Raw genomic sequence first — 27260 nt, 5'->3', positions numbered from 1 at the left:
ATTTTGAGAGAAACCAATTGAGTCTAACAACAGATTAAATGCCATGTTGAGGCTGTCATTTTTAGCATCAACATGGATGTTAAAATCACCCACAATAATTATTTTATCTGAGCTCAGAACTAAATTAGATATAAAGTCTGAGAAATCAGACAGAAACTCTGTGTAAGGCCCAGGTGGACGATAGATGATAACAAGTAAGACTGGTTTCTGAGTTTCACAGCTGGGGTGGACGAGGCTAAGCATCAGGCTTTCAAATGAATTAAAAGTCTGTCTTGGTCTTTCATTAATTAATAGACTGGTGTGAAAAATTGCTGCCACACCGCCCCCTCGACCTGTGCTTCGAGATTTCTGGTAGTTAGAGTGACTCGGGGGTGTTGATTCATTTAAACTAACATAATCATCCTGCTGCAACCAGGTTTCTGTAAGGCAGAGTAAATCAATTTGTTGATCAATTATTAAGTCATGTACTAACAGAGACTTGGAGGAGAGAGACCTAATATTTAATAATCCACATTTCACTGTTTTACTCTTTGGTTCAGATGTGGATACTGTATTGTTCTTTCTTTGTAAATGTTTAAGTTGTTTGTTGCTGGTTTTTAGTTTGTTTTTTGTCTTTTTGGAAGCAGACACAGTCTCTATGGAGATGGGTTTTTTGGGGGGTAGCAGGAGGAGAGAAGCTGCAGAGAGGCGTGTAAGACTGCAACTCTGCTTCCTGGTCCCAACTCTGGATAGTCATGTTTTGAGGGGTTTAATAAATTTGTCCATATTTCTAGAAATGAGAGCTGCTCCATCCAAAGTGGGATGGATGCCGTCTCTCCTAACAAGACCAGGTTTCCTCCAGAAGGTTTGCCAATTATCTATGAAGCCCACATCATTTCTGGGACACCACTCAGACAGCCAGCAATTTAAGGAGAACATGCAGCTAAACATGTCACTCCTGGTCTGATTGGGGAGGGGACCAGAGAAAACTACAGAGTCCGACATTGTTTTGGCAAAGTTGCACAGGGTAACTCACATAGTTACCCTGTTTCTTGTCCACGTGGCTGAGGGTGGTGTGCAGGATGTGGGCGATGGCGTCCTCTGTGGATCTGTTGGATCGGTAGGTGAACTGCAGCGGATCTGTGGTGTCTGGGATGGAGGAGGAGATGATGTTCTTCAGCAGCCTCTCAAACACCTTCATTACTACTGAGGTCAGTGCAACTGGCCGGTAATCATTCAGGGATGAGGGTTTGCTGTTCTTGGGCACAGGGATGATGGTGGATCTTTTGAAGCATGTGGAGATCACAGACTTCGCCAGGGACTCGTTGAAGATGTAAGTGAACACACCTGCTAGATGGTCAGCACAGCAGCGCAGCAGACGGCCAGTGGTGCCGTCTGGCCCCGCCACTTTCCTTGTGTTCACTCTCCTCAATGCCGCTCGGACGTCATGCTCCGCGATGCTGGTCACCGGTCTCTCGCTGATGATGTCACTGTCCTCGGTAGTCAGGCGGTAGATAGCATTAGCCGCCTGGCTAACCTCGAAACGGGCGTTTCTGTGATTGGATCAGTTTTTAAAAGCAGCTGTTTTTATAGAATGACAAAAACATGAGAGATGCTCAATGTCTTTAGTATTTGGTACATTGAGTACTCTTGGATGTCCACTTGATGGAAACTTCCCATTAAGACAGAGAAATTAATTTTAATGAGCTCAGACTTGTTGAAAATGCAGAGGAGCTGGTTGTGAACTGAGCTTTAGAGAAACACAACATACTGATATTCACTGTGAAGCTTTGAGTGGAAAAATACAGAAAAAAGACATAAGGATCCTGGAATAATGGGAGCTTCCATCTTTAAAAGACTGAAGAGGAAGTTTACAACGAACCATTTAGAAGAGTTTCAAACATCAAATGATTGAATCCATGAATCTGAAAATGTGTTTGTGAGTGAAAGAGACAGACATGTACAGACTGAACTATGTGTTCAACAGTCAGAGTGTTTCTCTAACAGGAGACACTCTTTACACCCCACTCAGCACAGGGACACTGAGGAACCAGGAAACCAAAGTGTAAACCCAGGATAAAGAGTTTGAGTGAATGTGGTGTTGACGGTGTGGAGGTGGATCAGAGTGTCAGAGGAGACTCTGTAGAAGGACAGAGTGCCAGCAGGACAGTCCACATACACTGCTACTCTGTTAGAGACAGAGGAGGAGGAGGAGGAGGAGATAGGTGTCCCACTGTTATTGTGCCTGATAGAACAAGGACCATCATCAGAGCAGTTCAGACTCCAGGAGTCATCATTCCCTCCAAACAAACAGTCATAACTGAGTCCTTTCCTTCTGATTCTTCTGTAACTCACTGATATATAAACGTTTCCTCTCCACTCGACCTCCCAGTAACAGCGACCAGTCAGACCATTTCTACACAACAGCTGATAATGAACATCAAATCTGTCTGGATGATCAGGATATGGCTGAACTTCCTCCACATATGTCACCTTCCTGTTGTTGTCAGACAGTTGGAGCTTTGTGTTCACTGTGTTTGTGTCGATTGTGAGTTGACAGGAATCTGATGGACAGAACAAACACAATTCAGCTGCAGTTATTGATCCATCATCTGTTCATTGATTGACACTTTGATGATGACTCCTGACATGATGAAGATGGTTGAGTGCTGCTTTGTTTTCATGAATCCCATTAAAAACACACTTACACTTCCTCAGACCTGGTCTCAACCATCGGACTCCAGCAGGCTCCACCCTGAAAGGAGGAGGGGGGTCAGAGCAGCACAGTCAGCATGCACACATGGACATTACATGGCTCTCATACACATATTGTTAGACACTGATTAAGGAACAGTCCAACATTTTCACAAATAGACTTCAATCCATACGTGGATCAAACTGTGGGTGAATTTGGGCTGATCCTGGATCTGTCAGTACACCACTGTATAAATGAAATATGACTGATTAAAACTGTGACCTTCATTATCTTTATATTCCTCTTCTGTTTAGCTGGAAAGGACACCTCCCTGCCTTTGCTTCCAGCTGGTTTTCCCCTCTTGGTGTCAGTGTGGTTACTGTACATGACCCCTGACCTCTGAGTGAGTGCAGCATTGTTTTCATTTGTTTTAATGTTTTAATGTTCATGTTCTGATTTAACAGCAAATTTCTGTACATCCACACAGATACATTTCTGCCACTGTCACACAAACAGTTGACCATATATTTGTTTTTGAATATTTTATGTTGAAACAATTAAGTGACCAATGTATTTCCTCAGAAAACACTTAGAAAAAACTTAGTGCACTGAATGGTTCTGCTGTCAGCTGACATCACTGAGATTCACCTGTCAGTCTCCTTCTGTCCTTTGAAAGTCTGAAAATTCATTTGTCATTAAGGTTATTACCAGTTTAACTTATTGTCACTTTACTGACAACTCAAAATAGACCATTGTATGCACAATGACTGAAAGTAGCACCACTAAATGAACAATGGGTTGTCAGCTCAGACTAACAGATCAGTCAGGGTGTTCATGGCGGCCACGTTTTTTTCTTGAATATGTTGAGCAAACTTGGAGAAACTTCAGCTCAAGAGATTATTGTTGGCATTTCTGTAATTCTTTAAGTGATACACTGATTTGGTGAGTAACTGTTTACTCTTATTCACACTGATTTTGTAAGTTTTCTCAGTTTAACACCATGTTTATAAACTTGCTAGCTAGCATTGCATTAGCCTAGAATTGCTGCTGCCTCTCAGCTCATGTTACTTAAAAATTAACCCAACAGCTTTAAAAACCTTATATAAAAATCTCTCACTGAAATTGTCTGTTGATTTTTTGAAATAGAAAAGTCAGCAGCTGCTAGATAAGAGCCCAGACCAATTTTTTTGGAAGGTGCAGCCTTTAGGGGCAGGGCTTTTTTTCAAGCCATATGAACTATTAAAACACATAAACTGCATATTATTAACTTCTGTATTTATTTCAATGCTTTGTGGTTGCTTTTGAACATCCGTGACATCTATTAATGTTAAATCTAGCATTTCTTTAGCATCATAGGTAAACTGCTTTTATATTTAACAAACATTTCTGTTTTGGTAACAGAAATGTTACTACATTAGTACAATACTAATACATTAGTAATAGTAATAATAATAATAACAATAATATTTGTTTTGTCAAAAGATGTGTTTGGATACAAGTTTTTTTTGTCAATGTACAAAGCCATCAACCAGATTAGTGGCCTGTTAAGTGGTTAAAGTTTAAAGTTGCTTTGAAAACAAAGTAATATAGCTTGTCCTTTTAAAGAATTAAGTTAAATCCCACAGTTTAAATCATAAGAAACATTTTGATCTTGTCTATGTTACATATAAACACTACCATATGTTTTATCTGTTCATTGTGCTTATTAGAAACGTTATATATTGGAAGTTAGCTTTTAACAAGCATGTAATGATTGCATTTAAATTAGGTGGGATTTTTTAAAGACATATCTCTTTAGGCCTAAACTGACAGTGACAATACCACACATTCAGACACAGTAGCAGATGGTGTTTTAGTACTATATGTACTAGTTTAATTAAGCTAAATTTAATTGAGGCTCGAGACCAGCACTCACACATTACATCAAACTCTTACAAGTCTAGAAAAGGAGCTGTTGGACACAAAAACATAAACTGAGTGGTAATTATTTTGGTTTCCCAGTATATCAATCTGTTCTTGCTCTTGACGAAGGCGGTCACACTTTTCTCCTCCTCCTCCTCTCCCTTAGCTTCCCTGCTTTGCCTCTTATATCCTTGTCTAGTCTCGTGTTTTTTTGTATTACTTTTCCCTGGAACATTCTCTCACAGTCTGTTCTCTAAAACCTAAAAGAGGAATTATGGATTGGATCAACTGGTCCCTAAATGCAATTGACACCCCTTTCTCAACGAGAAGTTTGGGCTTGGGTGAGCCTGAGTGCTGAAGATATCTACCTATTCGGAACCATGGTAACAGGGTTCTGGCTGATTGGAGCTGGCTTGGCCCTGACTTATCAAAGAATTAAGAAAGCGGAACCGGCTGTTCAAACCCCCACAAGGCTGCCCGCTGGGATTGGAACGATGGGAGAGGCGTGAGTTTCTCAAAATGGGCTCATTGAGTCAGCACGGATAAGATCTTGGAGAGGCTACGGCTGCTGTGAATACTCAGAATAAGATCTCTGACTGCAGACTGGATACATCTCGGAAGGGCTAGCTCGGAATAACATCTCTGACATCTCGGGGAGGCACACTGCCGTGAGTTCTCAGAATCTGCTCCTTGAGCACAAGAATGACAACATCACAGAACGCAAGTATGGCGAAGCTCGCAGCTCTCCAACGGGAGATTGAGAGACAAGTGTTGGACTGTAGAACTGCTTTGAAATTCATGAGCTGTTCGCACTAAAGTAAAAACCACCATCACTTCATGCGGATACCCTCTCAGTGCCAGCTGTGGTCTCAAGGCTGGAGCTGAACAACAACACCCTGATAACGACCGCGTTAAGTCTGTTCCTTCCCATTCCATGCAAGGCCACCTGGGTTGGCTGGAAGACTGTTTACTTAGCCTGGCAGGGCGAAGGACACTGTCTCAGCTGAACTCTGGACACACACACACGCACACACATACTTACACTGATATGCACACACTCACCCCCCCTCCCTTTCCAAACGCCTTCGACACTTATTCCCTTCCGATGCTGCACCCTTTACCCACCCCTGTTGCTTGTCATGTGTTTCTTTGGTGTATTAAGAGTTTTTTCATGTGCAGAGATGTTTTTTTCTGTTCTCACACTGATCTCCCTGTTGGAGCTCAGTCTGGGGGGAGTTATTTTTTTCTCCTTATCTTTCCTCATGTGGTGCATTTTCCATTGTTATACCTCGCTGACCTGTCTTCCCTATATGATGTTTGTGTAATGTATGTATGGTTGGAGGGTAAGATGGCGCCGCCATTGCGTGCAATAGGTCGGCAGCCTTATGAAATTTACCCTTGTGGGACTAATAAAAGTATATCAATTCAATTCAATATTAGTAATAGTCAGTCACCTTTATGTTAATCAGGCTGAACTATTACTATAACTTCTATATCATACTTTAGATCAACCTGTTTTACTTATTGATTCACTTGTACTTTGGTTTGGAGAAGTTCGTTCTTTACTGATCTTTTCCTGTCTTCTGTTATTAGACTTGAGACATGACTGCACTATGGTGTTGCTGATGACTCCAGTTAATTCTACAAGACATGCTGTGTAAGTAAACACAAACAACAACAGTTTGGTCTGCATTTCTTGAAAGACCATATCCCACAAACCTAGTTTAGATGGTCCACACTGTCTACTCTCTATATAGTGAAGTCTGCAAGTTTGTGAAGAGTGAAATTTTTTTTGTGCCCAAATTATTCTGCAGGTCATAGCACTGATAAATATTCTTTCATGACATTATTGTGTGTTGGGTGGTAGTCAGGGCTATTCAGACTGACAACTGGGACATTGAATGTCATCTCTCCATGATTACCATGAAGCTGAAGAGGGGTCCTCTCGCGCTTGGATAAGTGGGCTCCAGTTCTCACTGGAGCCCACTTATTCACAGCTTATTGTGGAGTGGTGGGAATGAGAATCACCACCTCCAAATCTCTGGCCATGATCATCAGCCAGAAAAGGGAGAAGTGCCTACTGAGACTGTAATTCCTATCAGTGGTGCTTCACCAAATTATTGGTGAATACTGTCAATACTTACATGATGCTATACATATATGTAGTTAAATTTTTAACACATTTGCAAGAAATTTTGTTTCACTCCCTCATCGTGGGCTATGAGGAAGTGGCGATCGTGGCTCAAGAGTTGGGAGTTCACCTTTTAATCGGAAGGTTGCCGGTTTGAGCCCCGGCTTGGACAGTGGCAAGAGATCAACAGGGAAACTAGGAATTATAAACGACACTCCAGTGTCTCCTCTGCTAAAGGAGGTAATAAAGGAAGCAATTAAGCACCTTTCCTCAGTATTTGGAGAATTCAAGCAGCTCTTATTGTTTTTCATGTTTCCCGTGCCTGCTTTGGATTTCTGTTTGATGGACTTTGTGTTTCCTGATGTTGGACTTTTGTCTTTTGGCCACCAGAGGCTCCTTTTGTCACTTCCTCACCTGCCTCTGCATCTCATCATCTCACTCCCTGAGTTCAAACATGATAAATTTACTGTCTGTCCCACAGACCTGCCTAAGGTCATCAAGCTTCTCAGTCTGTGCCCTTTTCTCATTTCTCACTTTGTACATCCTCCACTGCTCTCCTCACATCTTAGCCATTCCCACAGAGATGTGAGCAGAGGAGCCAAGGAAGGGACACAAGGAAAGAGGATTCATGGAAACAGCTGTCTAATAAAATCAGACGTCTTCACTTTGAAGCCTAATTTTGCATGAATATGAAATGTGGTACAGCTTTAACATGAAGAGTTTTGTTACAGTCCAACTACAGCTGAATTTATGATAATAAAGCTATCTTCATTTTTTTTAACATGTACTTAGGTTTACTTTAAATTAAATTCATAACCTGGGTCAATAGGGATGTATACAGGACATCATACTTTGCTAACCAAAAAGACATCCATTTCAAAAATAATAGGAATTTGTTGATCCCTCAATTTTCTAGCTGCCTCTATAAGATGCTGAGATGGTAAACATGTTTAAACAATACAAACTGATCCTAGATATTCTGTGTCACTTTTAATCAGTTTTAATGTTTAATTCTTTTTCTCTGGATTTCTTCAATTTTAATGTTCATTTTAACGATTTATTAATTTTGTCACGGTTCTGGGTCATGTTGACCCAGCATTTTCAGTTTCTTATGTGTTTTAGTATTCTTCTGTATTGTGAATTATGTCTGATTCTTTAGTTATCCTGTTTTGATTATTATTATAAGTCTATGTTTTATTCTGGTCTAGGGTTTAGTTCTTAGGTTTTGTGTCCCATGTTTAGTGTAGGTCTAGTACTGTGTCTAGTCTGCATCTTTGTGAATGTTTTCCTGTTTTATTTTGAAGGGTTATGTTTTATGTCAATGTGTCTAGCTTCGCTCCCCCTGTCTCGTTAGTCCTAATCTCTGCCTGTGTGTTCCAGTTCGTGTTTTTCCCTGTTTGGTTTCTGTTTTGTTTTCTTCCAGCAATAAACCTGTCGTTTTTGAGTTGCAATCAGCCTCAGAGTCCTGCATTTGGATCCTCACCTCCGCCTGCCCGCACACAGAGCCCTGACAAATTTTGTATTGCTATAACCTAACAATTCTATGGTATGTATCGGCTTTGCAAAGCACTCTGTGACTGTTTTCTGTGAAAGGGCTATACATAAATTAACAAACAAATGAACAAATAAGTCTCACTAATATTTTATTTTTTTATTTCCACCAGCAGGAAATACAGGTGCTCAGGCAGGTTAAATAAGAGACTACTTAGTGCATTGGTGAGCAGTCATGTTGGAAAAGGAAGGTGCTATCATTAAACTGTCCCTTCAAAGTACATTAGTGTTACATCCCACAGGAGGATGTTGGTTTTCTTCTCTCAACTAACTCCTTATGTTTTGTCTAGGCTCCACCTCCTCTGTCCTGATTGGATGCTGCTCAGAGTCCAGCTAATTGTTATTCAGCAGAGCACTACTTAAGGCCCGTGGAGCTGTGTTTCTGTGCCCTCTGGCCATTTTGATTGGCATACCTGTGCAGGCTTGCATGCCTTTGTGACTTGTATGTGCATTTTTGTGTTCATGTGCAGACTGCCTGTAGGGGAGAGCTGTCTTTTGTTTTGACACCCAGTTTTCTCCTGTTTATGTGTTGTTAGGTAGGTTATGGTTATAGGTTGTATATTTTGTTTTCTTTGGAGTTAGGTAAGTTGCTCATATTTTCATATCAGGGACGTTTTGTTTGTTATGTTGGCCTTGGCTCACCCTGAAGTTTAATATAATAATCTATAATAATAATATATATAATCTATAGTTAATTGGTCCCCGTGGGAAATTCCCCTCTGGATTTAACCCATTCACTCAGTGAAACAGTGGGTAGCCCAGGGAGCAGTGTGTGGGGACGGCAGCTTGCTCAGGTGTACCTCAGGGTAGCCGTTCAGTGGATTTGAGCCCATGACCTTTCGATAATGGGGCCACCGCTCCACCTACTGAGCTATCCCTGCCCCTATAATGTCTTTATGTCATGTCTGCATGAAATAAACAAGGATTAAAGAATTACATTACTTAAAGCAAATGTTTCCAGCTCTTCCTCCTCTATCAGACATTCTCTCCATACCTGAGAGTGTCCAGTCTCCAGCCTGGATCAATCACTCCAGCCGACAGCAGCTTTATTCCTGTGTGACCTGGATGATTGTAGCTCAGGTCCAGCTCTCTGAGATGAGAGGGGTTGGAGCTCAGAGCTGAGGCCAGAGAAGTACAGCCTTCCTCTGTGACCAGACAGCCTGACAGACTGCAGACAAAAACAAACAAACAAACACAAAACAGTCCAGCCATGAATAGTGAGGCTTGCATGCCTTTGTGACTTGTATGTGCATTTTTGTGTTCATGTGCAGACTGCCTGTAGGGGAGAGCTGTCTTTTGTTTTGACACCCAGTTTTCTCCTGTTTATGTGTTGTTAGGTAGGTTATGGTTATAGGTTGTATATTTTGTTTTCAAACACAAAACAGTCCAGCCATGAATAGTGAACATAAGGTTTTTTTTGTTTGTTATTCTTCTTTAAAATTCCAGAGCCATCCATTTGACCAGATAGCAGAATTGTTTCGAGTTTAATTATACAAATCTCCTTTTGGAAACACTAAGAACCACAAGTAACCCTGCCCTGTGAAAGTGAATATGCTATTACACTTTCTTTATGGCCTGATTGATTGATGACTTTGTGAGAAAATTCTGAATTTAAAAGGAAACCACTTACTAGAAGCTACTATGGAACAAGTATGATCTCTCTTTTAATACCTCTGTCTCTATAATCTCACCACAGTATTTTGGAGGAACTGAAGACTTCTGTGGGAACATTTAGAAAATAATAAATGACAGTAACAGTCAAGCCTCAAAGTAACAACTGATCCAGCCATTATTTCACCATCACTCTGAAGGAAAATTAACAGATGAACAGACATATATAAGCTTGGATTCCTGCACAAACTGACACAGAGGCTGTGGTTATAATTAAAGGTTATACATCATAAATAGATAAATCTGACTAAACTCTGCAATAGTTACTGAGTAGACAGTAGAGCACTTTATCTGTTTCATCTTCACTGTCAAAGGATCAGATATAGAAAATGTTTCCTTAATTCAATATAGTTGGTGCCTTTTTTGTGTAACTTTTGTCTTTAAGAACAATTTGTATGTGCTACTGAATGTATCTGAATGAGTATATATTCAAAAACAGACCTAAAACTTTTTAATTCGTTCTTACAATTGATAAGTGCTGTTGATTTCTTTTCACTACCTTAAGGTATCGCTAGCCAACACACAGGTTATGTTTTTATTTCCTGTGTTAAAAACATCAACTTTACATGTAATGAAATGTGGTATAGAAAATGAATTATTTCATTTTGTTTATGTTATGTGTTGGCTGTGTGCAGGCAGGAGAAGGACCCAAAGTGCAGACTCCGGAGACAAAAGTAACTCAAAACAGCTTTAATTTTAAACTCAAAAAAGCAACAAAACTGAGTATCCAAAATAAACTTACACGAACAGACTGACAGAACACACAGCTATATAAACGGTAGATCGCGACAATGACAAACTGAAACACAGGGCTTAAATACATAGAGGGAGCAATCAGGGAATGGACAACAGGAGGGAAACACAGCTGGGGCAAATCAGAACTGACGAGACAAGGAAGCGTAAACTGAATACACTGAGATAAGACAGAGACCTTCAAAGTAAAACAGGAAACGCATAACACAGACTGAACAAAAGACACAGACTCACATGCAGGCACTACAACAGAGGGAACAGAGATGTGGGACCAGGGCAGACACGGACACTGACTGGACACGGGGATATAGCAGACAGGGGAGACAGCAACTAAGGATTACACAGAGACAAACCATAAGACATGACTCTAACAAAAACCCAAAGACTAGAAATGAAAACAAACACACGGAGCCAGAGACAAAAAAATACAGGGAGCAAAAGCCCAAAACAGAACAAAACAACAGCACTGCGGCCCAGCAACAGTCCAAAAGAAAACAGACAAAAAGCCCATGAAAGGCGCAGAGGCCCAGGTACCAGTCTCGAAAAGGTTCAGGAGGCCGGCCCGGAGGCTGACGGCACAACAGTCCAAACCCGGGCAGTTCAGGGGGGCGGCACGGAGGCAGGCGGCCCAAGAGCCAAGAGGACAGTTCAGGGGGCCGGGCAGGCGGGAGGCACCGGCGGCGACGGAGCAGGTCAGGAGGCCGGCCGGGCGGGAGGCACCGGCGGCGACGGAGCAGGTCAGGAGGCCGTCCGTGACGGCAATGATGTCCAGTCATCGGCCCGGAAAGTGGCCGAACAGGCCGGACAGGACGTGCAGGACGAGCAGGCCGGACAGGACCAGACGGCATGGGGACCTCAGGCGCAGACGAAGATAGACGGAGTGAGGCAGGACCAGGCGACGCCGAGGGCGAAGACTCGGAGGCAGGACCAGGCGACGCCGAGGCCGGACCAGGCGACGCCGAGGGCGAAGACTCGGAGGCCGGACCAGGCGAGGGCGGCGCTGCAGGGAACGGCGTGGGAGCCGCAGGTGGTGGCGCTGCAGGCGACGCAGGAGGCTGGACGGGCCCCTCGGACCCTCCAGCGGGAACAGGAGGCTGGACGGGCCCCTCGGACCCTCCAGCGGGAACAGGGGGCTGGACGGGCCCCTCGGACCCTCCAGCGGGAACAGGGGGCTGGACGGGCCCCTCGGACCCTCCAGCGGGAACAGGCGGCAGAAGCGGTCCCTCGGACCCTCCAGCGGGAACAGGCGGCTGAAGCGGTCTCTCGGACCCTCCAGCAGAGGCAGGCGGCTGAAGCGGTCCCTCGGACCCTCCAGCGGAGGCAGGCGGCTGGACTGGTCCCTCGGACCCTCCAGCGGAGACAGAAAGCTGAACGGGCCACTCAGCCCCTCCAGTGGAGACTGAAGACGGCTGGAGCGGTTCTCCAGAACCCCCAGCGGGACCAACAGATGAAGGCCGGACGGGCCCCTCGGACCCTCCAGCAGGACCAGGTTGCAGAACAGATGAAGTGGGTGTGATGTCAGAATGTCCAGAGTCAGAATGCTCAAATGGAGCATACAATAAACAGTCACCGTCTCCCCCGAGAGGAGTTTGCTCAACTGTCCTGGAGTGGCGGCGGCCTGAACGCCGTTTCCTTCGGGATGAGGAAACAGGAACTGGTAGAGAAAAGGAGACCTCCTCCTCATCCTCTGACCACATAGCCGCCAGGAAAAAGGCAGGCGAACGAGGACCTGGCTGGTGTGGGGAGGGAGAGGAAGTCCGTGGCAGTGTTGAGACAGGTGGAGAGTGTGTGTTGTCCTGGGGCAGCGGTTGGGAAGATGTAGTGAGTGAGAGAGCAAGCTCACCAGCCTTGACTTGCTCTCTCCAGGCAGTAATGGTGTCATCCAACTTAGTGGCCTTAGCAAACTGAGAGAGCTGAGGGTTATGATGAATGATGGCATCTACTGCACTTAGCCCAACTGCCATAGTCCGTAAATCCTGTGACTGAGCAATGCGGTCGAGCAGACTCACCATCCGCATCATCTCACCGTTGAGCTCCGAGGAAAAAGAGTCTGCGGGGTCCATGTTCTGGTCGCGATCTTCTGTTATGTGTTGGCTGTGTGCAGGCAGGAGAAGGACCCAAAGTGCAGACTCCGGAGACAAAAGTAACTCAAAACAGCTTTAATTTTAAACTCAAAAAAGCAACAAAACTGAGTATCCAAAATAAACTTACACGAACAGACTGACAGAACACACAGCTAGATAAACGGTAGATCGCGACAATGACAAACTGAAACACAGGGCTTAAATACATAGAGGGAGCAATCAGGGAATGGACAACAGCAGGGAAACAGCTGGGGCAAATCAGAACTGACGAGACAAGGAAGCGTAAACTGAACACACTGAGATAAGACAGAGACCTTCAAAGTAAAACAGGAAACGCATAACACAGACTGAACAAAAGACACAGACTCACATGCAGGCACTACAACAGAGGGAACAGAGATGTGGGACCAGGGCAGACACAGACACTGACTGGACACGGGGATATAGCAGACAGGGGAGACAGCAACTAAGGATTACACAGAGACAAACCATAAGACATGACTCTAACAAAAACCCAAAGACTAGAAATTATAAATAATATAATAAACTCAAAAACCCTGGGTCAACGACCCAGGCATCCTAACAGTTTATTTAGGTTTCCAAAGTTATTTTTGTGTTATTTATTTATTTTTCTATTTTTATTTGTTTTTTAATTCAAGGAATTCAAAGGGGATGGATGAGGAGATGTTTAAAATTCTCGTCATGTTCAGAAACAATCAATTTCATCAGGGTGTGAGGGTTAATATGAATAACTCAAACTAAAATATATAAACATTCTTTGTAAAAAGCAACATAATACAGAAAATGAATCAAACGGGAAATTTTTGTGTATGGAAGTAAATAGTTTTGACTTATTGGACAAAACGATTGGTTTTGTTAAATATTGGTTTTGTTTGAATCTAAGCGTGAGACAAACAACCACTCGTACTTACATTCACACCTGTGGTAAATTTAGAATGACCAGTTAACCCAACCCCACCAACTGATTTTTTTTTTGGACTGTGGGAGAAACCCGGAGTACCCGAAGAGCACACATGCAAACATGGGCAGAACATTCAAAATTCACACAGAAATGACCCAGCGAGGTAGTGGAATCAAATACAGGACCTACTAACCACTGTGCCACTGCGCTGCCATAAAGAAAAGGTTTTAAGTACCTTTGCTGCAATCATTTATGAAACAGTTTGTAGCAAAGAAAAGAAATTGATATGTTATGAATCCAAAATATCTGAAATCTCTGAACAGACAAGCGCTTAAAAAGCACGTTATACAACAAAATGTGAATAAAAGGTCAATTTAGAATTCAACAATGTTTTTGTTTGAGCAATAGTATAATCCAGATTGTTAATATAAATTAATGAAATAAATTTAATCCTCACCTGATAAATTCCAGAGTACAGTTTGGACTCTTCAATCCAGCAGACAACAGCTTTATGCCTGAGTCTTGCAGGTCATTGTTACTCAGGTCCAGTTCTCCCAGACAGAAACACTTAAAGATGAGAGCTGAGCACAGAGCTCTACAGCTTCTCTCTGAGAGGTTACAGCCAGACAGTCTGAAAATCAATTACATTTGAGATCAAATTAAATGTCTTATTTTAAACTTACCACAAGAAAAACAAAAAATGCAATGTCCACTTCATGAATAAGAATACAACTTGTAATTCATTATCACATTTGATTACCAAATACTAAACCCTGATGCAGCCACCATTCATCCTCTGTTGAAAAGAAGCAGCTTTCCTCAGCTCCTTCCAGGGATTTTTTCTTTTGTTGTTTTCTTTTTGTTTATATTAGTTTTTGAAGCATTAAAGTAAACCTCTGGGTCCACTTTGATAAGGGTAAATCCACATTTTAGAAATGCTAAGACTTCCTGCTACTATAAACTGTTCATTGCATAAATGTTTAACCAATTATAGTGTGCATAAATGCATACTCACAGAGCTTTATTGGAGACTTTGACCACTGGCAACAGCCTCAGAAGAGCCTGCTCTGAAGCAGAGTATTTCTTCAGGTCAAACACGTCCAGATCTTCTTCTGATGACAGTAAGATGAAGACCAGAGCTGACCACTGAGCAGGAGACAGTTTATCTGTGGAGAGACTTCCTGATCTCAGGGACTGTTGGATCTCCTCTACTAGAGAACGATCATTCAGTTCATTCAGACAGTGGAACAGATTGATACTTTTCTCTGCATACAGATTCTCACCGAGCTTCTTTTTGATGTACTGGACGGTTTCCTGATTGGTCTGTGAGGCACTTCCTATCTGTGTCAGCAGACCTTGTAGGAGAGTCTGATTGGTCTGAAGTGAAAGACCCAGGAGGAAGCGGAGGAACAAGTCCAGGTGTCCATTTGGACTCTGTAAGGCCTTGTTCACAGCACTCTGACAGAGATGTTTCTCTGCAGATTCTCCTATTTCAGACTTCTTGGAGGTTGTTTGTTCTTCCATCAGATTGAGTCCAGAGTTGATGAAGGTCAGATGGACATGAAGAGCAGCCAGAAACTCCTGAACACTCAGATGGATGAAGCAGAACACCTTGTCCTGGTACAGTCCGGTCTCCTCTTTAAAGATCTGTGTGAATACTCCTGAGTACACTGAGGCTGCTCTGATATCGATGCCACACTCTGTCAGGTCTGATTCATAGAAGATCAGGTTTTGTTTCTGCAGCTGATCAAAAGCCAATTTTCCCAGAGACTCAACCATCTTCCTGCTCTCTGGACTCCAGTGTGGATCTGTCTCAGCTCCTCCATCATACTTCAACTTCATCACTTTGGCCTGAACCACCAGGAAGTGGATGTACATCTCTGTCAGGGTCTTGGGCAGCTGTCTTCCCTCTCTGGTTTTCAGCACATCCTCCAGAACTGTAGCAGTGATCCAGCAGAAGACTGGGATGTGGCACATTATGTGGAGAATTCGTGATGTCTTGATGTGGGAGAAGATGGCGCTGACCTGCTTCTTATCTCTGAATCTCTTCCTGAAGTACTCCTCCTTCTGTGGGTCAGTGAACCCTCTGACCTCTGTCACCATGCCAACACAGTCAGGAGGGATCTGATTGGCTGCTGCAGGTCGTGTGGTTATCCAGAGGCGAGCAGAGGGAAGCAGTTTCCCCCTGATGAGGTTTATCAGCAGCACATCCACTGAGGTGGACTTTCTAGGGTTAGTTAGGATTGTAGTTTTGTGGAAGTCCAGAGGAAGTCGACACTCATCCAGACCATCAAAGATGAACACAACCTGGAAGTCTTCAAAGCTGCAGATTCCTGCTTCTTTGGTTTCAGTAAAGAAGTGATGAACAAGTTCCACCAAGCTGAACTTTTCCTCTTTCAGCACATTCAGCTCTCTGAAAGTGAATGGAAATATGAACTGGATGTCCTGGTTGGCTTTGTCTTCAGCCCAGTCCAGGGTGAACTTCTGTGTTAAGACTGTTTTCCCAATGCCAGCCACTCCCTTTGTCAGCACTGTTCTGATTGGTTCATCTCTTCCAGGTGAAGCTTTAAAGATGTCTTCTTGTCTGATTGTTGTTTCTGGTCTGTCTGGTTTCCTGGATTCTGTTTCAATCTGTCTGACCTCATGTTCATCATTGACCACTCCAGTCTCTCCCTCTGTGATGTAGAGCTCTGTGTAGATCTGATTCAGAAGGGTTGGGTTTCCTGCTTTAGCAATCCCCTCAAACGCACACTGGAACTTCTTCTTCAGGGTAGATTTAAGTTCATGCTGGAAGTGCAGGTTCCTGAGTGACCCAACACACACACACACACACACACACACACACACACACACACACACACACAAAGTACTTATAAAGTGCACATATTTCGAATGTATTTTTGTGTATTTCTGGAGACATAGTTTAATATTTTAGCAGTGTAAATATTTAGAAAATAATTCACTTCTCTGCAGACGGTCAGCCAACTCTTTCTGTTTCATCCTCTTCAGGAAGTCCAATGTAATCTTACCAAATGCTTCTCTACTGCTCTTATTTTGCTTTTCATCCCCTCCTTGTAATACATCCTCATTCTTGCATTGACTTTTTAAACATTCTAGATCATCTTGACTCAGGTCTCTCTGGATCTTCTTCAGTTCGTTCTTCACAAAAGTGATTATTTTTTCCTCCAGTATCTGGAACAGAAAACTTTATGAATCCAATTGCCCACAGCCTCAACCAGTTACAAGGTGAAGAAAAAGAGCATGTATCACAAAAACAAAAAATGAACAATAAGGATGCTCTATCTCCAACCAAATCTGGATATTGTGCAACAGTAATCAGGTCTTGTGAAGCAAGTACTAGATCTCTTTCCTCTACCGTAAACACTATCCTTTGCCCTCCTGACAATCTCCCATGCCAGTTTTACTGCACTGAGCAGTAATGTTAGAGGTGAACCTTTCAGTCCTAACAGAAAAGGTCTTTTCTGATAAGCATGAAGAAAATCAGTCCGAGGTGGAGCCAGATAGACCAGTCAGAACCTTCAGGCTGTTAAGTAGGATTTTGTGGTCGATGGTATCGAAGGCTGCTGAGAAGTTAAAAGACAGTGCTCTTTCCGAGCACCGAGGTATTAACTCCAAATTAAGGTGGGTTAACTCTGTCTGTTACTCCTGAGGCTGTTACTCCTGAGGCTGTTGACTCTTGCTCTGGGGATTCTAATTACTGTATTCACTCTGCCCCTTCCGAGTCCGAAGTTATAACAACTAGGATAGTTAAGTTAAAGGTTGAGATATCTAAGACTTGTTTCTCACCTGCTAGTTCAATGCATGAAACCAGTGTCACACAAACCGTTGGCATTGAGTCCTAGCCTTTCTTTTACGACAACCACCATCCCAGCCTAAAGCTCTGTTAGCTACCCAGCCAGAAGCTCAGTCATAAACTCCACCACCAGTTCCATTTTCACGTCAACCATCACTTCATTCAACGACGTCGCCACTAGCTACATCGCCACTAGCTACATCGCCACTAGCTACGTCGCCTGTGCAGTGGCCACTAGCTGCGTTGCCTGTCCAGTCGCCACTAACTGTGTAGCCTGTGCAGTCTCCTGTGTTGCCACGAGCTGCTTTGCCTGCTCAGTCTGCTATTCAGCCCGCAGCTCAGCTACCCATTCTGCCACCATTCTCACCCGTCCATTCCATTCAGGGAGAAATTCTCGCTTTAACCTTTGGTGTTTCTCAAGAACTGGCCGCTTTAGAGACAGTTACTCTCTTCAAAGCCTCCCAAGAGGCCGGGTTTCAGCCCTCAGCATATTCTGGACCCCTGGAGGCTAAGAAGCCAGCTGAGGACAGCACTTTGTAATCTCTGCCTGGCCAGAGCAGTGCCCTGCGCAGCTTCAGCCGAATTCGTGTCTGCCTGAGGACCTCATGCCCGCTGGTTTTGTGCCTGTTTCCGCTGGAAGGTCCGAGGGGCCGGTCCAGCCTTTGTCTGTCTTTGCTGAAGGATCAGAGGGACCGCTTCATACTTCTGTCTCCGTTAAAGGATCTGAGAGCCCGTTCAATCTTCTGTCTCAGCTGGAAAGTCCAAGGGACCCCTCAGCCTACAGCTTGATCAACTGCTTCTTCCATGCCATATCCTGCAGCATTACCAACAGCGGCTTCCACGCCGTCGCCCACAGCGCCATCACCATCTTGTCCTGCAGCTGCCACCCCGCCATCTGGTCAACAACATATTCGGATGGCACATCCGTGTCTAGCGCGGCCAGCTCTTCCACACTTGCCACCTCAACATTCCGCCTTCTGAGCGGCTGGCCTCTGGATTTCCTTCGCTTGCTGTGCCACCACTGCCTTCCACATGGTCGGCCCCCCTGAGTTACCGTGTGTGGGGCTATTGAGGCGTCAGCCTCCTGGACTTTTTCTCCCCCGGATCCTGTGCTGCCATCCTTCGGGTCGGCCTCCTGAACTGTTCTGCCATGGACACCTGTGCCATCAACTTCCTGGTCAGCCTTCTGACTATTCTCTGGGTTCCAGTGCCCTTGATGGACTTTTATTTGTTTTGGACTCGGTCCCTCCATACTGGAACCCCACTTAGTCTTTGGACTAAGTGGTTTTGTTTTCATTGTTATTGTCTTTCGTTTATATTTAATTCTGATTAAGATTTCTAGTTCTGAGGTTTTAGTTTCTGTGTTCCCTCTGTCCTGTCTTAGCATTGTGTCTCTGTGTTCATGTCATTTCCCGTTTTATTTTGACAGTGCCACGTCCTACGTTAGTGTGTCTAGTTTTGTTTCCCCTTGTCTCATTATATCCAATTTATCCCAGCTGTGTTCCCTCCTGTTTCTCATTCCCTGATTGGCCCTCTGTGTATATGAGCCCTGTGTTTTCTCCTGCTTGCTGCTGATTTGTCTGTGTTATTTCCTCACAATACAATACAATACAATACAATTTTATTTATATAGCACATTTATAAAACCACAGGTATGCCAAAGTGCTTCACAGAATGAGTTAGAGCAATAATAAATACAAATACAAAACACAAAATACAAAATACAAATAAAATATACTAACAGGCGGGTGACATAACTAACCAATAATACACCAGGCGTAGTTGGCACAACCCGAAAGGCTGAAGGTTAAAACATTCTAAATATTAATAAAGCGAAAAAGATAACTTGCAGTACACCAAAAATGCGGGCTCTAGGAGGTGGGGAAAGCAAGGCTAAACAAATAAGTTTTTAATCGAGATTTAAAAGATTGAATTGAATCAGACGCCCGAATAGCTAGAGGGAGGTTATCCCAGAGGTAGGGTGCGACAGCGGCGAATGCGCGGTCACCTCTGGTCTTGAGCCGAGATCTAGGTCGCACCAGGACCATTTGGCCTGCTGATCTAAGCGCTCTCCCAGGGGTATAAAAGCTGAGGAGCTCCGTAAGATAGCTGGGCACGGTGTTATTTATGATTTTAAAAGTGAGCAATAAGATTTTAAAATCAGAACGAAATTTAATAGGGAGCCAATGCAGGTCGGAAAGAACTGGAGTAATAGACTCAAACCTGCCAGTTCCAGTTAAAAGACTCGCAGCCGCATTTTGAACGAGCTGCAGTTTGTGAACAAGGGCAGAATGGAGACCAGCGTAAAGGGAATTACAGTAATCTAATCTGGGTGTAACAAAGGCATGGATAAGTTTCTCCAGGTCCTTACGTGGTAAGTAGGGCTTGGCCTTAGAGATTAGACTGAAACTTGATTTAACTACAGAGGACACATGTTTGTCCAACTTGAAGGAACTGTCCAAGACAACACCCAGGTTCCTCACAGTGTCAGAAAGGGAGTCAGCAAAGGTCCCAAAAATACCAATTAGTTCAGCCCAAGAGAAGGGAGTATCAAAGATTACAATTTCAGTCTTCTTATCATTTAGAATGAGGGAATTGCTCAGTAGCCAGATTTTAACTTCATTCATACAATCAGAGAAGTGTTGCAACGACAACATGACATCCTCAGCTAGTTCAAAAGAAAAGGACCTTTCTGAGAGATAGGATTTAAACCAGCTAAGGGCACTGCCTGTGATGCCCACCAGATGCTCAAGCCTCATTAAAAGGACATTATGGTCCACCAAATCAAAAGCAGAGGACTAATCAAGCAAAATTAACACCACAGGGCGCCCTGAGTCAGCAATTGAGAGAAGATCATTAAAGAGATAAGATAAGATAAGACTTTATTGATCTCACAACGGGGAAATTTTTGCGTCACCTCAGCTCAGGTACAGATATCAGAAGAAAATACAAAAATACAAATGTCCAGTCCATAAGAAAAAATCAAATCAAGGGTATGTCCTTTAAGGTGGGTAGGTGCATTAACCCACTGGATAAGATTAAAAGAGTCAACTAAGGCTAGAAAATCCTTGGCAAACACATCATCTTTACAACAAATGTGAATGTTAAAATCACCAGTGATAAGAACACGATCATAATTTAGATAAAGAGATGCTAAAAAGTCACCACTCCCTGCATCTCTGGCTGTATCCCAATTCAGGGTCTGCAGCCTTAAAGGCCGAATTTTAAGGCCGATTACGTCACAGCAACGCAATGAGGGCTGTCCCAATTCAAAGGCTGCTCAAATTGCAGCCCTCAAAATGGTCCTTCTTTTCTCTGATTTTTAAGTATGGGTCGGTGTATCCTTCATGACCCAACATATCCCAGACTTCATAGCACGGTGGTAGGTGTAATTTTGCCGAAAAAAACGGCGGATGGCTGAAGCGGGGCGGCCGAAGAGTAAACTTTTAAAAGTAAGTACTGAATATTATGTTCAATTCAATTCAATTCAATTTTATTTATATAGCGCCAAATCACAACAAATGTCACCTCAAGGCGCTTCATAGATACAGAGAAAAGCCCAACAATCATATGACCCCCTATGAGCAAGCACTTTGGCGACAGTGGGAAGGAAAAACTCCCTTTTAACAGGAAGAAACCTCCGGCAGAACCAGGCTCAGGGAGGGGCGGCCATCTGCTGTGATTGGTTGGGGTGAGAGAAGGAAGACAGGATAAAAGACATGCTGTGGAAGAGAGACAGAGGTTAATAACAGATATGATTCAATACAGAGAGGTCTATTAACACATAGTGAGTGAGAAAGGTGACTGGAAAGGAAAAACTCAATGCATCATGGGAATCCCCCGGCAGCCTACATCTATTGCAGCATAACTAAGGGAGGATTCAGGGTCACCTGGTCCAGCCCTAACTATATGCTTTAGCAAAAAGGAAAGTTTTAAGCCTAATCTTAAAAGTAGAGATAGTGTCTGTCTCCCGAATCCAAACTGGAAGTTGGTTCCACAGAAGAGGGGCCTGAAAACTGAAGGCTCTCCCTCCCATTCTACTTTTAAATACTCTAGGAACAACAAGTAGGCCTGCAGAGCGGGAGCGAAGTGCTCTAATAGGGTGAAATGGTACTACAAGGTCATTAAGATAAGATGGGGCCTGATTATTTAAGACCTTGTATGTGAGGAGCAGGATTTTGAATTCAATTCTGGATTTAACAGGAAGCCAATGAAGGGAAGCCAAAACAGGAGAAATATGCTCTCTCTTTCTAGTCCCTGTCAGTACTCTTGCTGCAGCATTTTGGATTAACTGAAGGCTTTTCAGTGAGTTTTTTGGACATCCTGATAATAATGAATTGCAGTAGTCCAGCCTGGAAGTAATAAATGCATGAACTAGTTTTTCAGCGTCACTCTGAGACAGGATATTTCTAATTTTAGAGATGTTGCGCAAATGGAAGAACGCAGTCTTACATATTTGTTTAATATGTGCGTTGAAGGACATATCCTGGTCAAAAATGACTCCAAGGTTCCTCACAGTGTTACTGGAGGCCAAGGTAATGCCATCCAGAGTAAGAATCTGGTTAGATACCATATTTCTAAGCTTTTCAGCGCCGAGTACAATGACCTCAGTTTTATCTGAGTTAAGAAGCAGAAAGTTAGTGGCCATCCAAGTCTTTATGTCTTTAAGACATTCCTTCAGTTTAACTAATTGGTGTGTGTTATCTGGCTTCATGGACAGATAGAGCTGGGTGTCATCTGCATAGCAGTGAAAATGTATGCTATGTCTTCTAATGATGCTGCCCAGGGGAAGCATGTATAATGTAAACAGAATTGGTCCTAGCACTGAACCCTGTGGAACTCCATAATTAACCTCAGTGTGTGAAGAGGACTCTCCATTTACATGCACAAATTGGAGTCTATTAGATAGATATGATACAAACCACTGCAGTGCAATACCTGTAATACCTACAGCATGTTCTAATCGCTCTAATAGGATATTATGGTCAACAGTATCGAATGCTGCACTAAGGTCAAGAAGGACAAGCACAGAGATGAGTCCACTGTCAGAGGCCATAAGAAGATCATTTGTAACCTTCACTAAAGCTGTTTCTGTGCTGTGATGAGCTCTGAAACCTGACTGAAACTCTTCAAATAAACCATTCCTCTGCAGATGATCTGTTAGCTGTCACTTATTTATGTGTAAATCTTTAATAAGGAAGAACATTAAAACATTACTGTTGGCCACATGTCGGCAAAGTTTTGTGACATTAGTGATGTCAGTACTACCTTGGATTTAAAGCCTTTACTTTAAAATATACGCTGTTCAATAGTTGACCTTAATCTTACAGAGAATGTGATGATTTTATGGATAATTAAAGTCAGTCATATATCCACAAATACAACAAGCTGCAAGTCAGTGATGCTGCTCGGTTCGCAGTCCTGAATATCACGGCACAAGCAGGATTCACTGCACTGTTGATGTTAGCTATGTTATATTGCTGCCTCTGTTCGGTGGTGTCGAGCCAAACGGACTTTAACGTGTGTTTGAACGAGCTGACAGTTCACTCGTTAAGCTGAAAGAAAGATGCTTTAATCACAGCAGTCACACATGTGTCCACTGTACCATCTGGGAACTCTTCTTGTTTAGCACTCGTAATAACACAAACACTAAATCCTCCTGTTTGTAGCAGTGTGTACACCTGAGACTGTCACCTGTCTGTCTGTCCTGCACTCTCTCTCTGTTTCTTTCTCTCTGATTGTGGAATAAAAGTATGAACATGTATTTATAAGTTACACTTGTGTTTGAATCCTGCAGCTTATCACACATTTGATTTCCATGTGTGACAACTGCAAGTGTCCAGAGTGAGGACAGACTGAGGGACCCACTGCTGCACATCATCTGTGAGGCCTTGCAGCCCTGATGATCCACCAGGACAAACTCAGCAGTGTGTGAGGAAGAGGAGGAGGAAGAGCCAGCAGCAGCTGACAGATGGAGAGAATAGACAGACTGTTTGTGAAGGACTGCTAGAAAAGTTTATATATATATATATATATATATATATATATATATATATATATATATATATAAGGCACATATATATATATATATATATATATATGCCTTATATATATATATATATATATATATATATATATATATATAAGGCATATATATATATCATAATCTGACAATAAATATAATATTGGCCATATTATATTTACATTACCAAAGTGAGATGATTTTAGTCTCACGAACAACATTAGCTAATTGTTATTTACTAACTAATCTTGAAAAAGTGAAAAACAAGTATTGTTACATTACCAGTGAGTTTGAGGGTTACAACAAAAAATGATATTTTTAAATCTTAAGGTGGAACGTTGACGTCACGACAACTTCCTTCCGGTCTATGCGCCTTGTTGTTGCGCTCAAGTTGTTTACTTACTTTTCGCTCTTTTTTACATCCCCAAATCCTCTAGTTTTATAGTCAACGACAGCAGATCACTTCTAAACGTTGGTAATAAGGTTGCACATGTAATCTTGGACACTTTTAAACCCGACCGAGCCAGGCCGCCTGCCCGTCTCTCGTTGTTCCCCGCGCAGAAGCGCCAGGTGAAACGCGCTGGCGTTCAGCTCTTTTTTGATACATTTTAGTGTGTGTTGTACTTGTATAGCGATGCATGTGACAAAAAAACCCAATCTTGAATCTTATTGTTCACACGTGCTATCGTTCTATGTGACCTGCCATGCCAAATTAGATTGTTTCCACTGGGTTTTGATTATGCGCGAAGTAGTATCTTTTTGTCATGAATAACAAAAAGAGTGAAAAATTAGTGTTGTTACATTCAGTGTGAAGGCTAACACAGAAAATTATATATTTGTTTTCACGTGATATTGGACATGTCATGCTGGGGACACTGACACCGGGACCCAAACACTATCCCACCACTGGAGCAGCTGCCTGCGGCAGCTAGAGCCTCTGACAGCCGCCGCCAGACGCACAACTTTCCCAATTCCCAGCAACATAAATGTTTATGTTCATCCTTGTAAAATAAATGTTTTTCTGGTTCAAAGTCATCTTGTATTGTTATTTAGACAATTTTTTATTTTATTTTAGAACAAAACAAGGTAATAAGCATTTAGTGTAAGCAAAATATGATAAACCCAATATAGCACTATATGACATTTAGTGTGCTTTTGCCAAAAAATAGTAATGTATACGGCGTTGATTAGCCTGTCCTCCATATTGAATGAAGTATGAAGGGCTTTGGCTGGACCTGACCCTCTGAACTAGGTCAGAGCCACGTCACCAGGCTCCTGAGTGGTTGTCGCGGCACGACTTGAAGCTGGAGTTCAGATATTTCCAACTCGAGCAGTAGATGCGATACGCTCAAATGCACAAAATGCACCACACAAACTGACACGCGGGTCAAACGTGTCAGTTGCTCTTCATCGCGCTCCTCCATTGACTTTACATGTAAACCTGATGCTCTGGTTGTGTCAATCGCATTCGGTGTGTACGCAGGCCTGAATCTGTATCCCAATTCAGGCCACAGACCCTGAATTGGGATACAGCCACTGTTTCTTGTTTCTAGGTTTCAGGTCTGTTTTTGGTTAGTTTTTCCCAGTTGCATGTCTTTGGACGGTGGGAGGAAGCTGGAGTACCCGGAGGGAACCCACGCAAACACGGGGAGAACATGCAAACTCCACACAGAAAGACCCCGGCCTGATGGTGGAATTGAACTCAGGACCTTCTTGCTGTGCAGCAACAGTGCTAACCACCGTGCCACCGTGCTGCCCTATTTCTCCTATCACATTAATAAAGATCACTCGCTTCAGAAGCTACCTGCATCCTGGGTCCTTTATTAAAACCCACATGGCTTGCCCTGTTAGCCGTGACAGGAGATTACTGTAAACAGAATAGATGTAAAAGTAGTTGTTGTACATGTACAGACCATAAATATGGAGTTCAGGTGTATTTGATGCTGCTGGGCAGACTGACCACTGGGAACCTCTGAGCTCTGCTGGTCCTCTGCTGGTGGAGGAATCAGGAGGAGTCAGAATAATAACAAAACATTGCAATTAAAAATGCAACCTGGTCCTCTGCATGAAAAAACAAAAAAACCCAAAGAAATAAAAAAAACTGCTACTTGATTGTTCCTGGTAGCAAATCTGACCCAAGACATCACGTCAGTTCCCTTATCTTAACATTCTCTTGTTATTGGAATATTCTTTTTATATCTGAATATTAACAACATGCAACTCAAATCACTGTAAACGCCCAAACCCTGATGACAAACTGAATTTTTAAATTCAAATTTAAATTTTTGATTTTGTAAAAATACTGTTAACAAAAAATGGCTATTAAAAATATGAACAGCTTAATATTCAGTATCATCAAAGACTTTGCAATAAAACTGTGAAATATTTTGCCGATATTATAGAGAACTTCAGCACACACACACACACACACACACACACACACACACACACACACACACACACAAAAGTTCTTTATGCTGGGCTATTTTTAAAAAAGCCCATCTTTCAGTCAGTTACTCACTGTTTTAGTTCATGCTAGAATACAATGTTTTCTACATGTTTCACTTCCTGTTTGCTGAAGTGGATTTTCAGTTGTTTAGAAACTAAAGACTTGTTTTTAAGAGGTTAAATGGGATTGAGGGAATGACGTGTTTGCACTGCAGTTTATATCCAACAACATCAAGCAGTTAAATCAGAGAGTTAATGTGACTAACAGCTCACCTCTCTCCAGCAGACAGAGGCTGGACTTTAAAATAAATGACATCTTCTTTAGACGCATCACTCCTTAAGGACACAGAGCTGGGTGGAGGTCCAGGCTGGTTCCTGCGAATAATGATGGAGCAGTGATGTGAGTGCTGAGCTGTGACATGGAGAAGAGTCATGGACAGTTAGAGATGGTCATCTCACCTCTGAGCTTTGGTCTGGCTCTCATGTTCCCCACACAGAGTGGTTTTAGAGGGAGGGACTCCCTCCTCTCTGTCCTCACACTCATCCATGCTGCTCAATTCACATCAGCTCACACACACTTTCCACCTTCACCTGCAGAGGAAACACAAATCATTCATGTGCACATCAGCTGAAATCCTCCTTTCCATCATGTGTGCTGTCCAAATATCAGCTGCTTCTTTCCTGCTTCATCTCAGTGTCAGCTGAATGCAGTCAGACAGCAGTGTGAGGCAGAGGAAGCTGCCATCAGCTGCTCTACTACCAGTCCACTAGATGGAGCCGTGAAGCACACACGATGCATTCACTGACACACACTCTGTGTTCCCCTGTAAGTGGAGAGGGAGATCTCTACTGTTTTTCTGCTTACACAGCTATCCCCCCTGGTCCTGACAAAGAGACTCTGATGTGAAAAGTGAAGCTTCCCTCTTGTGTCTTTTGACCATTTCTTGCCTTCTTTCCATTCTGAATTCCAGTGGACTCAGGGTAATTTCACTTTAAATTAATTAAAGTTACCATTCAACTTCTTACAAACCAATAGGTTCAGGAAGCAGACACATTTTGACTTCACAAGATATGTCTGCTTCTCTGAGCTCTAACTAGCACAGACAGGATCTCATGAAAAACCTCAGATATGTCCTTTTCTAACACATTGTAAAGATCACTGCTGGTATCAGTGTTCAGTTTCAGCAGTCAGAGAAAGCTCACACACAGTGGAAGCAGATATATTTAAACATCTTATAGGAGTAACAAGAAGCAGTACTTGTGGTTATCAAACTGACTTAACATTTAA

The 27260-nt window shown here is 42.9% G+C and overlaps 1 protein-coding gene across 1 annotated transcript; it reads right to left on the bottom strand.

Moving 5' to 3' along the window:
* Positions 1-1814: 1814 nt before the first annotated feature.
* On the bottom strand, positions 1815-26535 carry LOC146498596 (protein NLRC3-like). Its single transcript, XM_085141695.1, has 11 exons — positions 26432-26535; positions 26246-26347; positions 25578-25585; positions 25438-25517; positions 16664-16880; positions 16583-16598; positions 14704-16500; positions 14146-14319; positions 9253-9426; positions 2688-2734; positions 1815-2543 (listed from the first exon to the last, which is right to left on the bottom strand). Exons 1-11 carry the CDS (start codon positions 26518-26520, stop codon positions 2008-2010), a joined length of 3240 nt encoding a protein of 1079 aa, XP_084997821.1. The 5' UTR covers positions 26521-26535; the 3' UTR covers positions 1815-2007.
* Positions 26536-27260: the final 725 nt, after the last annotated feature.

This window comes from Neolamprologus multifasciatus, chromosome 18 (assembly GCF_963576455.1).
Source record: "Neolamprologus multifasciatus chromosome 18, fNeoMul1.2, whole genome shotgun sequence".
Lineage (NCBI taxonomy): Eukaryota > Metazoa > Chordata > Actinopteri > Cichliformes > Cichlidae > Neolamprologus > Neolamprologus multifasciatus.
Note: the sequence above shows the minus strand (reverse complement) of the source record. Positions and strands in the feature narration are given on the sequence as shown.